Here is a 17,669-nt window from a genome sequence, read left to right on the forward strand (position 1 = left end):
AGACACCCAAAAATGGTAAATCGGAACTGCTAAATGGAACGGAGGGAATATTATTTTCCGAAATCAAGTTTTTCGAAATAAAGTGTTGTAATTATAACAAACGAATATTTTTTAGTACTTAGTGGAGTATTTTATTTTCCAAAAGAGAGACACGAGCAAATGTGTGTGTGATAATTATATGTGTGGGTAGGATCGATGCAAGGTAGCGGATCCAACGGTCCCTAATGGTTCACTTTTGGGACACATAAGAAAAGGTCCCTACGTAGATCTGTCCATTCGTGGGCTTGTTGCGTATATCTAAGTTTATATATCATCTTAATTTAATTATATTTAGCTATATCTATGGCGCAGTGTTTAATTATATCTCTATTATAGTATCTTATAAATGAGTGTCTTTAATTTAAATTATTTCATTTTACATCTTCCGTATGTTATATTCAAATTATCAATTAGAACGTGATCAAAACGGCTACCAAATTCAAATTGCTTGATTTGTGGGAATTATAAAATTCAAAATTATAAAATGGAGGAGCAGGTTTTATAATTAATCTCTCTTTATGTGATAGATGTGTCTGCTCGAATATTCAGATTAATGTCTTAATTACACAATCTAACCATGAATAAGTCATATATACTCCATATATGTGTTTGTACTATTATCGATTTGCATTAGTTGTCTATTTAAAAATCCATCACTTGTATTTATGTTCTAGAATCTCTTTAATTTACACCTAATGCAATTCTCCTTAAAATCACATTTAACACTAACTAATGTTGAGTTCAACGATACATGTATTATAAATTAAATAAATTAATCAAGAATAGTTTATTAGTTCTGTAAGTAACATGTCTGGTACATGAGAACATTAAGAGCTCATTTGATTAGAAGATATGTATAGGAAGATTTGCAAAGTAAGATAATAAATGCGGGCTTCGTGTCAAGATAAGTTCATATGAGAGTTTTTTCGTTGTTGTTTGGTAGACAAGAAATAAGGCATAAATGCCATCCGACCAAATTTGTGAGATACATATCCTTGTATTTTGAGGAAAAAACTGCGGGCTTAGATGGGCCATAGACGATAACACATGCTTACATGACAGGTTAACTATGATACCAAACACTTGGAAATAGTCATATAATTAAGTATCTATATCTAGGCATTACCAACTTATCAAATAGGTCACATTTATAATTAACTACATTACGGTAATATAGTACTCCCTTCGTCCCATAATAGATGTCACACTTTTCTTTTTAGCTTGTCCCTAAGTATGAGAAATTAGGGCGAACCCAATAACCTTAATATATATTCCATCCGTTCTAAAAAATTAAACAAGCTTGTATATGACACGAGTTTTAATGTGTAATTGATAAAGTAAGAAAGATAAGAAAAAAAAAGAGTGGAAGAGAGAGAGAAGAAAAAAAAAGTATTGGAAATAGTGTCAGTTGTGAATCCACATTATTATTGGTGTGTAACTGGTTAAATATTTTTTATATTTAGATTTAGTTTAATTTTGTAGGGAATGACAGAAAATGGTAAAACTAGTAGTATATTTTTTTTTGTACGGATGGAGTGTATAATACCTGGCTACTACTAGTCTACTAGTATATACCAATATATAATAAATTAATAATACATCGCTACCATTATTTCTATAATTTTTTTGTCTGAATTTCAATCATGAAATTGTCACGATCTCACTATTCAGATAGATCATTTGTATATTTTCTCAAAAAAACATTTTTATGGTGAATGTTAGTAATTTATTTACATAAAGAGCGTCATGGTATTTTTAATGTGTGTGTATATATATATATATATATATATATATATGTACCGTGTAATCATATGTTCAAAGCCCCCACCAACAGAAATTAATGAATAGTACATCCAAATTATATACAGTAGTACTATATACTATATGCACACCCATGTAAGCCTACAATTACTGAAAATAGACGTTATTTGAAGTTGTGGTAAAATCAATTGCACCAATAACAAAATGATTATATTTAAGTTCAGTCAATTTTTCACTTTTGCATTTAATAATTGTATACGGATGCGAATATTGTTGGCGAAGTTTTTTGTAGTAATATTTATTGAAGCTAACTTATTACGATTTGTGAAACCCAAACCTTATTTTTATCGTTAATTAATTAATTAATTAATAGTACTCCAAAAGAGATGGGAATGGTGATAAATAAATTAAGATTAATAATAATAATGATGAATTAAGAGTGAGTCCACATGGTAGCATGTGAGGGTGACCCACAGATGAGATGCACTCCGTATTTTCCGGACAAAGGTCCCTCTGTCGGGTATTCATGCTCGACATCTTCTCTTTCTACAATATCATTTCCCAATCCCACCTCTTCAAATACTACTATTGTTAATTTGTTATGTAAAAAAAGTACTCGTGACACTCTCAATATTTTATTTCTAACTGCTAAAATTATGCTATCTTCATTCCACAATAATAGATGCATTTCATTTTGAGCACTCATTTTTAAAAAATTGATAATAAATGGTTAAAATAGAGAAAAAGTAAAATAAAATAGAGAATAGTATAAAGAAGAGTATTATCTACCTTATTCTCTATCTTACTTTACTATTTCTCTATTTTAACCATTTATTATCATTTTTACAAAACAAGTGTTTTATGCATAATTGGTAAAGTAAAAGAGAAGGGAAAAATGTGATGGAAGTAGTGTTAGTGGACTGTGGGGTCCATATTTAGAATGATGTTGCAATGATGTGTATAATTAGTAATAATAGTTTAAAACTTTTTAATTTTAGAATTAGTCTAATTTTAATGAACGGTCAAAAATAGTAAAACTTATCTATTTTTTGTGGACAGAGTATAACTTATACTACTTACATTCTAACAACAGACCAATTTTTAAGTAAGAGCTAAAGATAATTTCAGATAATTTTAAGTAACAAAATAGTTTGATTAAGGCTTTTAATTAGCTCTCCCCTTTCACTTGTATCCGATCCGCGGTAGTAGACAAACAAACTTATAAATATGAATAAATTTTTGTTCCAAATCCAAAAAATTAAAGAATTTTGAGCCGTCAAGACAGAGTTGCACAGTTTTTAAAGCAATTGCTGTGTGTATGAGAGAGGTTCATGTGATTGGGCGTTCCATGTTAGGGCATAAGGTGATGGAAGATGTCGATGACGAATCTATACTAATCTAAAGTGACAGTTTGATAAAAAGACAATTTTATCCTTTTTGGAGGGAAAATGTGAAGCTATTTTGTTTACCCGTTTGGTCATTTTGAGAAATGACAATCATTGGATAGAAAAGAGGCAGCTCCTATTGAGCCATAGTAGCTTCTCAAATAAGATTAAACAAGGGGTTTGTTTAAGTCAACAGTAAATGCCACCACTCCGTTCACGTAAACTTAAGTCTGACTCTGTGCAGAGCAAATTATAAGAAAAAACTTGGCTGAAATTAAAATTTCCACTAAAGCAAGCCATATGAACACCAGGTATTGATACTGAGTCATTCTCCATAAACTACAAGAATGCTCGCAAGATATCAAAAGAACATATTTTCAGTTAGAACATCATATAAACTCCCGAACACAGCTAAATTTATCACCGAAATCCACAAATCTCGTGATGGGAAGCTACTCACATAACCAGAATTCAAGAGCTACAAGTTAACAACTTAAATCATTATATTGAAGCACATTCAAGATTACTAACCTGCCTACTGTGCAACTTCCAGAAAAGCAAAAGAAAATGTGGAAAAAAACTATCCAAAAGATATTTTCCACAACTTATGAATATACAAATTCAACTAATTAATGAGAAGTAATAAGCTACACGCCTAATACATATAGCCAATTAAAATTGATCAAACAAGGCAGCTGCACCCAAGTGTTAAAGTCGATTATCTTACCCCAGTTGATTTCACCCTTTCACAATGAAGTTAGACGACACGGGTGACAGCGGTGAGTCCAGCCACTGAATGCAGTGGCGACAGTGACGTGAGAGAGGCGTGAGATAAAAAAACGAGAGGAAGAAAGGGAGAGTAGGGAGAAAAACAGGCGAGGCGGTCGGCGGTGGGCGATGGAATGAGAGATGAGAAAAGGAGAGGGCGGCGGGGGGCGGCTGCTAGCCGAGAGAGACGCCGGAGCTTACCACAGCTTGGCTGGAAAATTCGGTGGGCGTGAAACGGGGAGGAATAACTGACAATGCGGGCGGCGAAGAGAGCCCCGGCGAGGAACGAAGAAGCCACCGGTCTGGCAGCGCCGATAGGGAGAGAAAGAGAGAGAAATAGGCGCTACTCTCCTTTAGGGTTTAGAAAATTTATGTAATACTACAATATATTATTTGGGCTTTAGTTGGGCTTTTAGAGTTTGAAAACTATGGAGTACTAATATATGTATACCATGTATGTTTTAATTCGGATTTTTAATGTATTAGGTTTTATAGTTTATAGTTTATAGTTTATAGTTTAAAGTTTAAATTATAAAAGTATAATTTTATACTATTTGATATATTTTTATTTAATAAAATATAGACTTCTTGATTATGATTGTTTTCTTGGAATATATTTCTTATGATACAATAATACTCCATTTTAATACTAATTTTTGTTTTGCATACAAGAATATTTAGTTATGAGTTAAGAAATTAAATAATGGTTGTTTCAAGTGGATATGCTTGCATGTTGGATTAATTGAGTCTTCTAATATAAACTACTATATATATTATGGGTTACAAAAACAATAAACTAAAAAAATAAAGAAGAAAGAAAGAAGACGATGGATTACAATTCACACTTGATATAACTAACTTCGTTCCTCCAATATTATGCAATCCAACAATATCATGTAATACACATTTATTGGAAGGAACAAAATACATCGTAAATTAATATTTTGTATGTAATTTTTAAAAAATATGCGTTAATACTTTATGAAGTACTAAAATTGAATAATCTACATGTAAATCAAGAATAATGCTAACATGTTATAAAGTGCTTACAAAAAGTGATTATTTTATCAGTATAATCTTTTACAAATATTGTTAAATCATCATCCTTTTATTTGAGTTCTGATAGTATCTCAAACTCATATTTGACATCAAATGGATTGGTTGAGATACATTCTGTTGAATTTTTTAATAAGTTGAAGTGTTCAGGTACACCTAATAATGAATTGTTATTGAAAGTTGGTACTCCTGTGATGTTGTTAAGGAATATAGATCATTCAAATGGATTGTGTAATGGCACCAGACTGATAATTACGCGTTTGGGTGATTATGTTTTGAAGTGACAAGTATTGGGTGGCCATAATGTTGGTCATAAAGTTTTGATTCCCCGAATGTCTTTAATACCATCTGATCCAAGGTTGCCATTCAAATTCCAACGACGACAATTTTCTTTGGCTGTGTCGTATGCAATGACCATTAACAAAAGTCAAGGTCAATCTCTGTCTCATGTTGGATTATTTTTACGAAAACCAGTCTTTAGTCATGGACAGTTGTATTTTGCTATATCCAGAGTTACGAGTCGTGGAGGTCTTAAGATTTTAGTTTGTGGAGATGAAGATGATAATAGAAGCGATGCTACTGTTAATGTTGTTTACAAAGATGTTTTTTCAAAACTTATGAACTGTTTGTTGGTTTGTTGTTGTTCTAATTTTTCTCTTTAATCTCTACTCAAATAACAAGTTCTTTATTTGTGTATCTTATTCTAACTAACTCATACTATTAGATCATTAGGCATACATCTCTTATTTGTCATTTATTTTACTCCACTTATGGTTTGTTCTATTTGTATAAAATTGATTACCGAATATGAAATATTTCATTTATAGTTGATGAGTAAATTCTTCATTTATTATAAATCTTTTATTTATAATCACATTTATGTTTTTGTAAATCTTTATATTGTTTTTAATTCTTAATTTCTATATTTCATTAAAATTTATATTGATTATTTAAAAATTATATGCCCCGTGCATAGCACGGGTGTAAATACTAGTGTGTGTTAATGGTATAGATTAGCTGGCAAACACTAATTCTTGTTATGGAGTATTATTAAGCAGCTGTAACCTTATTAGTTATTATTAAATACTATTTGTCCATAGATTGATTAGATGTCACCAATTATCTTTTCCTTGTTAGTTCATCTGTCACCTATGGTAACTTCATATATTCATATGCAAATTACCGCTTCATCATTAAAGTTGTTTAGTGGGAATTTGACTGTAATTAATTTAAATTTTCGTTGTAGAATATCCCATTTTATGTTTCATATTTGTAAATAAGGTTAAATCAGATTATATCCCAATTCTGTTGATAGTGTTTTAAATAAAAAAAATCAACGAAATCCGTTGTTTGGCTTGTTAATTTTAAAGCTTTTTTTTGGGTAATTACCATATATATATCCACTGGCGGGCCCAATGATTTATAGGAATCTCGATGAACGAATTTTCAAATTTTAGTTTGCTATACAAATAAATTTCTCCTAGCTAGGTTGTACTACATATTAATATCGCGTCGAAAATGGCACTCCTTTCTATCTAAGTAAACAATACTAGTATTTTTAGTTTTTTTATTCCCTAATAATTAAGTGTCCTATTTTAAAATTTGAGAGTATAGTGTTAACATTTTTTCTATTTACCATTATTTAGTATTTTCAGAAATATAGTAATTAGTTGTATATATGTACATTTTATATGATGATTAATAAGGTTATAGAGATATAGATTCTATTTTTCAATATGCATAATGGTGAAATAACAAAACCGTTAAAACGTTAGAGCACCCATAACGGTGGACGGACGGCGTCCGTCCGTCTGTGCCAGCGGCACGGAAGACGTCGTCCGCCGCTGCGCTCGCGCCGCTGGCACGGCGCTGCTCGATGCATCGAGCACGTCCGTGCCAACGAGCAGGTGACGTGTCGACGGCTGATTGGGCAACCACATAGCCGTTGCATTTGAATATTTTTTTTTTCAAAAATTCGGTTTTTAATTATAAAAATCAATTAAAAATAAAATAATATTTTTCCAATCCCAAAAAATGGCCGTTTTTTTTGCCCGTTTTTCTGTATTTTTTTATTTTTTTAAATTTTTTCTCAAAATCATCGATAAATACACACATTCATCATCCATTTTCCACATCAAATCATCTCTCATTCATATTTTTCATACAACTTATCTACACCTTCATCTCTCACTCAAAACCTCAAATGAATTTCACCCATCTTATTGCGGAAGCGGAGCGCGAAGAACAAGAATACTACGAATAACATCGTGCCGCTTATGATGCATATGTCGCAGCGAATACATCCGCCCCTCCTCCTCAACCAACTAGATCAACTCGCTGCTACATCCATCGTGACCGGGAGGGAGCCCACGAAAGGCTCGTTGCTGACTATTTTGCCAACCAGCGGCGGTTTCCGGCGGATTACTTCAGGCGTCGTTTTCGCATGTCAAAGCGTTTGTTTATGCGTATTGTCAACACATTGTCCGCCCTTGTTGAATTCTTCCAAACAGGTCTAGATGCAGCCGGCCGGCAAAGTATCGCGCCGTTGCAGAAGTGTACATGTGCCATCCGACAACTCGCTACTGGGTAAACGGCCGACCTCTTCAACGAGTATTTGCATATCGGTGAGTCCACTGGAATCCTTTGTCTTAAAAATTTTTGCGTGGGCGTTCGTACAGCTTTCGGTGATGAATTCCTTCGGGCACCCACCACCGATGATTGCCAACGGTTGCTTCGTCTTCACGAATCAGTCCATGACTTTCCCGGAATGCTTGGCAGCATTGACTGCATGCATTGGAGGTGGAAGAATTGCCCGACTGCTTGGAGGGGGCAACACTTAAGCGGCCACAAAGGTGGCGGCCCAACACTTATCCTTGAGGCGGTCGCCGACTACCACCTATTGATTTGGCATGCATATTTCGGCGTTGCCGAATCCAACAACGACTTGAACGTGCTCTATTCTTCACCCCTCTTCAATGATGTGTTGAATGGTGTAGCACCGGCGATCGACTTCACCGTCAACGGAAATACATACCACATGAGTTACTATCTCGCCGATGGTATCTACCCAAGGTGGTCGACTTTCGTGAAGACACTCAGCAACCCGCAAGACCCGAGACGGGTTCTTTTTGCGCAGTGTCAAGAGTCCGTGCGGAAAGACGTCGAAAGAGCCTTTGGGGTCCTTCAAGCCCGATTCAACATTGTGAAGGCCCCGGCTCGGCTGTGGTACTTGAACAATATCGCCGACATCATGTACACGTGTATTATCTTACACAAAATCATTATAGCCGACGAAGGACCGAGGGCGGCTAGCTTCTACGACGAGGATGAAGCCGGAAGCTCAAGCGCGAGCTCTCTCCCACGCCGAGGTGTGCATACGACGGTGGGTGAGAGGATCCAAACAAGGCACACAATGCGTGATACCCGAACCCACGTTGAGCTACAAGAAGACCTAATCAAATACATGTGGGCGAAATTCGGCAACGCGTAGTGGGTTTTTTTAATTTTACGAATTTAATTATGTAATTTTTACTTTTTAGTATTTTAATTATGTAATTTTTAATTTTTAAGATTTTAATTATGTAATTTTTATTTTTTAGGATTTTAATTATGTCTTTTTATTTTATTTGTAATTTGTAATATTATTTCAGTTTTTTTAATGAATTTTAATGTTATGGGAATGTTTTTATTTAAAATGAATTGTGCTCGTCCTTGCGGAAGAGCACAACTGTGGGTGTTGTGCTCTTGCCTAAGAGCAGGCAGGAATAGTAGCGTCGGGCCCACAACCGTGCTCGTTGGCAAGAGCACGGTGCTCTTAGTAATTTGTTTTTGCTCTACATAGTCTTTGCATGTTGTTCTAGAGTTCAGATATTGTGGAAAACAGTATGCCATCATCCATTGCATAAAACAATACTTGTAATTTTTAAAGAAAAAAAAAGACCCAAACATAACCCATTTGCCTTGATTTGGACTTAATTGGACACAATATCTCAGAAAGTAACAAACTTATCGCACTTAATATGTCCCTTTTTTTGTGCTCATGAAAATTTTGTTTGTGCGCTTATTAAATCTATATTTATATTCAATAGTTTACCAATCTCATACTCCCTCCATCCTATAAAAAATGTCATACTTGTAGGATAATACAAGATTATAGAAGGCTTTATTTTATATGTTAAATGAAGAGAGGAAATAAAATTATTATATTAATGTGAGAGATAATTTTTTTTTAAAATGAAAATATGATATTTTTAGTAAAGATGAGACAAACTAAAAAGAAAAATGATTATTATTAGTATTTGAAAATTTCTGCATGACATACTCAAATCTATAGAAACATAAACGAGATTATTTTTATAGTATATGATATGAAATAATCAAACCAAAACAATAATGAGCTAGCATTGCAGAAACAAAATAAAATATTTACAAAATTAACATAAGAACACCCATATATACAAATGAAATAGATGTTTATTAAGTTAAGGTGATAAAGTATGATCATAGCAAATAAAATATATTTGAAGAAAGAATAAAGTTGCAGAGAAAATAAAGAGTCAGAGAGAAAATGTGGTCATTTTGCCAAAAGTGGAGACAATTCTATTATTATAAAACATCTCAAAATGGAACTCTATTAACACGAAACGGAGGGACTGTATGAGTTTAAGGGTTTATTGTATCAATTGCAATTCTATGCAAATTTGGCAATGATATAGAATTAAGATGTCAATTGGGATAACTCGTTTGTTCTGGCCTTCTAAGGTCAATCCTATTTGTTATAGTTCGAAACAGTCTAGTTAATTTCTTTTTTCAAACTATAAATTTTAGATTAGCTATTTTTTCCGGTTTGTTCGGACAAACCCAATTTGCATAATAAACACTAAAAATTGATTTTGCTACTAATGTAAAGACATGTGGATTTCAACTTTTGACAACCAATTGATTATTTTTACTGAAATATTATATTAGGAAAAAAAAATTTAAAAATGTAAGATCTGTGATGATATTTGACTTAGTGGACCATATACTATTGGTGAAAAAAAGCAAATTGAATAGAGCATGTCTTATTATTTATGCTTACTCACTCTGGCATCTTTACCATTCTCTTTCAATGGATGTATGGTACATAATATTGTACAAGTACCGGACAAGATTCGAACTGTCTATTTAGGTGGCTACCTTTAATTTAAGACATTAAAATTATTAGAATGGATGGGTAGGTATATATTATGTTGCACAACTATATACAAATACATATACATTGTATTCATAATACAAACACTGTATAATACACACTCTTACTTGCATTGGCCAACAATTGCATGTTCGGCTAAATTTTGAGTTGATATTTTGTCTGCACTAGTTGTTATTTCAGAAAAAAGTTAAAGAAAGAAACGAATTGTATAACACGACAACAATTTATGAGATTGAATAATATTACGGTAAGTAATTCGATGAAAATATTTAAAATTCTATGGAATTTCAGCTGCAGGCCATTCTCGAGTTTGAAATTCCTTGAAAGTAATTTAAATTAGTTATTTCACAATTTTTTTTATACAGGTAGGTTTTAAAGTACGGACGTACTAGCTTTTAAATACAAAAGATAATAGAGAAAATAGAAAATATATATTGTTATTTAACTATATTTATCAGTTTTCTTTTGCGCTGCCCAACCAACTATATTGATTTTCTTTTAGCATCTGTGGCCTACATATAACCACGTTCAATTGCCATATAATTGTTTTTTCTGTCAACTTTTAATCATTTATATTAAAAGTAGATTTTCAAAGTCCATTATTGTAAGTTTTCATGTATCATCTATAGGGAGAGGTGCGAATAAAATCTACTTTAATTATTATTAGAAAGAGAATTAATTCTGTTCTGTGAGAAGTTTATATTTTCTTTAATTTCGTTTTGTTCACACTAAAGTTAAATATCATTATAAATATATATATTTTTTGTAGTTTTCATGATAAAAAAAATACTTTGTGCATTTACCTTACTTTCTATATATATATATATATATATATATATATATATATATATAGGTGTGATCAAATACAAACTCTCTAAAATACAAACTATGTCACCGGAGTGTACAAATTATGTCAACGGACTGTACAAATTCTGTCACCGGGGGTCGATGTCAACGGAGTGTACAAATTATGTCACCGGGGGGATGTACGGAGTGTACAAATTCTGTCGACGGGGGTGTCCAAATTCTGATTTTTCGATGTCAAAATGTTGACATTAGAAAAATCTCTTATATTAACCGTTGATTAATTGTATTAAGTGAGTATGATTAAAGTTTGTATAGTTTGTATTTTAGAGAGTTTGTATTTTATCACACCCCTATATATATATATATATATGTCTGTGTAATGCATTTTAAGATGAGTGTAGCAAGCTGATTGTACAACCATTTTATGTTTGGTCCATCGTCTAAGTGTTTACTAGGTAGAATAAAATGATCATTTAAATAATTGAATTCGTCCATCTCGAAAATTTTGAGTTTGAGTTACATAAAAAATGTGAAAATCAAAATTGACAACCAATTTCCATTTTCCCTATATATAGGCCATGGACCAATTCTTTAATTTTGGTGGGATGACATAAATTATTTATTTATTTATATTGAAAAAGGATGACATATAATTTACTACTTCCAACTCATCAGTTCCGTATGTAGGGTGAGTAAATTAAATAATTTTTTTGTATTTTGTGCGAGGTAAAATATGAAATATCAATGTCGAAAATCCCCCTAAAAATTCCGAAATACAAACAAGAAGAAAATACAGATTAAAAATAAAAAGAACGTGATTTTTTCTAAGTACTCATCGACACATGATATACCTACCCTCTCTGTCAGATTTTCCTCCAAAACATACTTACTATGAATGATCAATTACTAACTTTCTTAAGTTGTTAACAATGTTAACTCATCAATGTAGTGTATTAAAAATGTTAACACGATGATATTGAAATGTCATTATAAACTTAGTTAATATTTTAATACACTGTGTTGACATTGATATTTAAAATGTCAACACGAATTTGTGTTGACATTTTAATGTGATTATGTTGTTGACATTTTAATATGATCATATTAACATTTTTAATACACTAGATTGAAAAGTTAGCAAGTTAATAATTTAAGAAAAATTAGTATAATATTGAAGTATCCTACCAATACACTATGGTATAGTAAATAAATGTGTGAGTGAAAACATCAACGAGAAACTCAAGCCCAAAAAGAGGTCCAAATTGAAGCCCAAATCTATCTTCCTAAAATGAATTGACTTTTTGTTTTATGAATCAAACAACAGTCGGTAATGAAGCGTCTTAACCCTTATCAACGTGTTCGGTTGACAAGATTAAATCTCATGATTAAATATGAATCATGTTTGGTTTATAAGATTGAACCCTTCAACTTAATCCTAGATGGATAGTCTCATGATAATTAGTCATAGCCTCCCCCTCCAACTAAAATAATCCCACAACTTAATCCTAGATGGATAGTCTCATGATATTAGTCATGGCAACAGAACGCTACCAAGCAAATTAAAAAATAAATTACTATAATGACTTTAGTTCTAAATTTTTGTTGGCATGTATAATGTATATATCGAAAAGAGAAAGAGTTGGAGCTTTCAACTCTGATAAGAAACTTTATTATCAATAAAAAATTATTAATTTTAGTGTTATTACTTGGACCTCCATTATCTAAAATGAAAGTTCTTAGACTTATTTATTACAGATAATGTATTTAAATTATGTAGAATGTGTTATTTTTAATGATAAATAATATTTTAGTTTATTTAGAAAAAATTTATTGTTTTCAAAATATGAAATAGAGGGAGTACATGAATATAACTTCGTATCATGCAAAGTTGATAATCTATGAATTGATTGAATCATAGAAAATACCGAACTTGGATTAGAAAAGAAAATGTATTATTAATTCCTTAATTCTGTAATATACTCCAGTAAACTGAAGGACAATTTCAATATATTACACACATATAAATAAATATGTAAATATAAATTGCAAATGATTTTGCAATATCATTGGACAAAAATCTTGATTACAATTTAGGTATTTGTTTCTCATTGGAAATAATCTTATAGGAGGGAATTAAATAATAAAAATAAAAATGTAAAAAATGATTAAAAATTAAAATCAGTAGTTATATTAATTATAAAAAAATGTGCAACTAAGCGCCCCATGTACGCGTGTTGTGCATGTGTATATAAATAAGTGCACTATTACACTGCACTCAAGTCCGATACAATAAGTGCACGATTATTTATGCCCTAATGTCAATGGCTAAATGAAAAACTACTATTCAACAATTTTTATTAAAGAAATGAAAAAAGTCTCCAACTTATTAAAATATATGCGACTATAATTGAGTTAACAGCTGGCAAAATCGTAGCTTGACCTATGATTTAACTCCAATAAATTCGTTTAAATTTAAATAATTGAGTTAGGTCATTTTTCCAAAAAAGAATCAAGAAATCAAACCGTAGCATGGACCAATAGTCTTAAGTTTCCCCTTCAAATAAATGTCATCCACATCATATGGGCTATATGAATATTTCAAAATCTCAGCATAAAAAAAAGAATCATCCAAATTGCAAATTCCACAAATTATAGACCCCCACAATCAAAACTTATTTCCCAAATTAAAAATCCCTAAGTAGTGGGCTACACACACTGAAGGTGGGCTGTGTGGTCACACAATTAAAAATAGATGTGAGGTACTATAATGATAATAAATAAAAAAAATAAAAAATAAATATTGAAACGAAACACGCAGTAATACACGTTGAGAATCACACACCAAACGAATTAGATGGACTGAAAGTCCATATCCATTTCGATTTAATATTTTCGCCCTATCCCAACAATAATAAACCCTTATCTCATATTTGCCGACCCCAAAAACTAGGTCCAATTCCAAGCCCAACCCTCTTTCTCTCTCCTCCCCTCCTTCTCTCTCCTTCCCAAACCCTAGATCTGGTCGCCGGAAATCGCCCCTCCGCCTCCGATTCGGCCGAGAAACCCGAATTTTTGTCTGGGGGTCCGATTCGGAAACTCCTCTTTTCGGTGGTATGAGAATTTTTGTGATCTGTTTATGATTTTTTCTCACCCTAAACTCTGTCATTTTTTCTTCAGTTGACCTTTTTAATATACGTTTCTTAATAATTTTAATAGGTTGTATCGGATTACTTTGTGGCCTTTTTGCTAAATTCTCTTCTTTTATTCTTCCTGATATTTGTTGCTTACGATTCTCTTAATTTTGAGGTTTTTGAATAATTCTGGGCTTGTTTGTTTCATTTTGTCCATCGATCTGCAGGAAAAATTACTAATTTGGTAGAAATATATTCTGTTTTAGAGTTGATTAATATATGTAATGATCCTGATTTGGATCTGGGCTTTTTTGATGATGCTTTTTGAGCCCCATATGTTATTGAAGCATTAGATCTGCTGTTGAAGCATTAGATCTGTTGAAGCTCGTGGTTTTTTTGGTGGTTGAATTGTTATATTTGGACCGTTGACTCTGTCAATTTTGTTGCTTTTGTTGTGTTCATGTTTTGTATGATGAGGTTATTTAGATGAATATTGATACTTGTTGTAGTCACTTTAGATAGAGGACATATCTCATAACTTGTTGTTTGGTTGTCTAAGTGGGCCTGTGGGACCTCGTGAACTTATTACTACATGTTATAGAACAAATTGTTTGAAAAGTATACTTCATTCATTTCTTAATTCTGTGCGCATAGAGATGGCTAAAAATCTTGATTTTTGCCTAAGCCAAGGCCCACTTGTAATCTTGAATATCAGGGCATCGCAGCTCAAGCCTGAAATTTTTTGAGGACCCATTTTATATAGTTAAATCTGTTCTGGAATAGCTTCAGAGTTAGGACCAAACCTTTACATTAGTTGTAATTGTATTCTTGACCATTCCAATGTTTTCGACACATAATATGTGATAACATTATTTTCAAATGACAGGCATTGATGCTTATGGAAAATGTATTGTTTCTCTTTGATGCCTTGGAAGTACTATTTCATCAAAACACTATTGTTAGAATGCAGTTTCTCTTCATTTTCTTTGCTAGAATGTCACTACCTCTTATATGAAAAGTAACACTTAACCTTTAAGCATGATTTCCTTTCTGAACCTTAATGTTCTCGACCAATGTCAATAATCATAGTCGATCTTTAACAACATCACAGCCTAATTAACGCATTGTAATTGTTTGTGATTTGGGGTGGATGGTTAGGATACTGATTTTTGGGTCATCTTTGGTTTTACAGGAACATTTAAATCATATAGCATTCTCTTAAGATGGAGGTGGAAAGCCCTAATGAAATAATGAATAATGAACTTGTCCCAGTAGAAGATACCCAGTCTATGGAGACAGAGATGCAACTCGACCTTTTAGAGCCTGAAGCCAACCATTTGGTAGAGCTGACACCGAACATTGTTGAGCCGCAACCTACTAAACGTAGGAAAAAGAAGTCAGTTGTCTGGGAACATTTCACTATCGAAACAGTGGGTGCTGGATGTAGGAGGGCATACTGTAAGCAATGCAAACAGTCATTTGCCTACAGCACAGGGAATAAGGTAGCTGGGACGAGCCATCTCAAGCGTCACATTGCAAAGGGGACTTGTCCAGTGGTACTGCGTAACCAGGAGAGAAATAACCCCCCTTACAGCGCCCCTCCAAAGATGAGCTCCTTTACTGATACGCCGAAGCGACGCTATCGGACGGCTTCTGTGCCATACCTTTCCTTTGATGCTGATCGCTGCAGACATGAGATTGCTAGGATGATTATCATGCATGACTACCCACTCCACATGGTTGAACACCCTGGTTTCATGGCATTTGTTCAGAATTTACAGCCTCGATTTGATATGGTGAGCTTCAATACTGTACAGGGAGACTGTGTGGCTACTTATCTCCGTGAAAAAGCTAGCATCCAGCGTGTGATTGAGGGGATACCTGGACGGATTTGCCTTACACTGGATTTATGGCCTTCGTCCAGAACTGTCGGATACATGTTTGTAAGTGGACAGTTCATCGACAGTGAGTGGAAGATGCACCGGAAACTTCTCAATGTGATCATGGAGCCTTATCCAGAATCAGCTACTGCTTTCAGCCATTCTGTTGCTGCTTGCCTGTCTGATTGGAATATGGATGGCAAATTATTTTCTGTAACCATTAATCAGCCATTAAATGACACTGCCACAGACAATATGAGAGCTCTGCTATCTGTAAAGAACCCGTTGGTGCTTGACGGCCAATTGCTGGTTGGAAATTGCCTTGCTCGTTCGTTGAGCAAGATTTTCGAAGATGCAGTAATTTCTGTGGACGGCCTTGTCAAGATGATAAGAGACAGTGTCAAGTATGTGAAGACGTCTGAATCTCGCGAGGAGAAGTTCATTGAGCTCAAACAGCAACTTCAAGTGCCTAGCTCCAAGACTCTTGCTATCGATGACCAAACTCGATGGAACACGACTTATGAAATGCTGCTTGCTGCGTGGGAATTGAAGGAAGTATTCTCTTGTCTCGATACCATGGACCCTGATTACAAGGACACCCCGACAGAAGAGAATTGGAAGCAAGTGGAGATACTCTGCACTTACTTGAAACCCCTCTTCGACACAGCTAATCTTCTGACTACAGCAGGTTCTCCAACAACGAACACCTTCTTTCATGAAGCGTGGAAGATTCAGTTGGAACTGGTGCGCGCAGCTTCCAGCGAAGATCCATTTGTTAGTACTCTGACAAAGTCTATGCAAGAGAACTTTGACAAATACTGGAAGAGCAGCTGTTTCATTCTGGCGATAGCTGTGGTCATGGATCCACGGTTCAAGCTGAAACTCGTGGAGTTCAGCTTCTCGAAAATATATGGCGACGATTCTGCCTCGTATGTGAAGATCGTTGATGATGGGATCCACGAGCTGTTCAATGAATACATAGCTCTCCCCCTGCCTCTGACTCCTGCTTACACGGAGGTGGTGAACGGCCAATCCGGGAAGCCCCAGGATCCTCAAGGAGTAGTAAGCAACGGTGTAGGATTGACAGATTTCGACGTCTACATGATGGAGACAACGAGCCAGCTTTCCAAGTCGGAGCTGGACCAGTATCTGGAGGAGTCATTGCTGCCAAGAGTACATGAATTTGATGTGGTGGGGTGGTGGAAGGTGAACAGGATGAAGTATCCAACTCTCTCAAAGATGGCATGTGATATACTTTCTATTCCAGTTTGTACGGTGCCAGCAGGATCTGTGTTTGACACAGTACGGAAGGAAATGGATAGCTACAGGTGCTCGTTGCGGCCGGAGACTGTGGAGGCCCTCATCTGCGCAAAGGATTGGCTTCAGACGGAGACTGGAGAGGCTCCGAAGGCACCGGTGAAGGTAGAAGTCCCAATTTAGTGTATTGTGGTGCTGTAGGTTGAGGCGTTATTTTTCTTGGATGGTTGAAATGAATGATTCTGTCAATGTTGAAACTTAATATTGTACACTACCTAAAAACATGCGTAGATTGATTTTATGTAGCAATGAATGAGATTTGAGTATTTGTATTCCACGGCAATTCAGCAAGTGATTTTCTTCTTATTTAAAGGTAGTGCAATTAGACCTG

At 34.0% G+C, this 17,669-nt stretch overlaps 1 protein-coding gene across 1 annotated transcript; it reads left to right on the forward strand.

The window, feature by feature from the left end:
* The first annotated feature begins 13,921 nt into the window (after nucleotides 1-13,921).
* LOC121752263 (zinc finger BED domain-containing protein DAYSLEEPER-like) lies at nucleotides 13,922-17,604 on the forward strand. The gene is made up of 2 exons (XM_042147247.1): nucleotides 13,922-14,121; nucleotides 15,334-17,604. Exon 2 carries the CDS (start codon nucleotides 15,365-15,367, stop codon nucleotides 17,459-17,461), a length of 2,097 nt encoding a protein of 698 aa, XP_042003181.1. The 5' UTR covers nucleotides 13,922-14,121; nucleotides 15,334-15,364; the 3' UTR covers nucleotides 17,462-17,604.
* Nucleotides 17,605-17,669: the final 65 nt, after the last annotated feature.

Source organism: Salvia splendens, chromosome 10 (assembly GCF_004379255.2).
Source record: "Salvia splendens isolate huo1 chromosome 10, SspV2, whole genome shotgun sequence".
NCBI classification, from domain to species: Eukaryota; Viridiplantae; Streptophyta; class Magnoliopsida; order Lamiales; family Lamiaceae; genus Salvia; species Salvia splendens.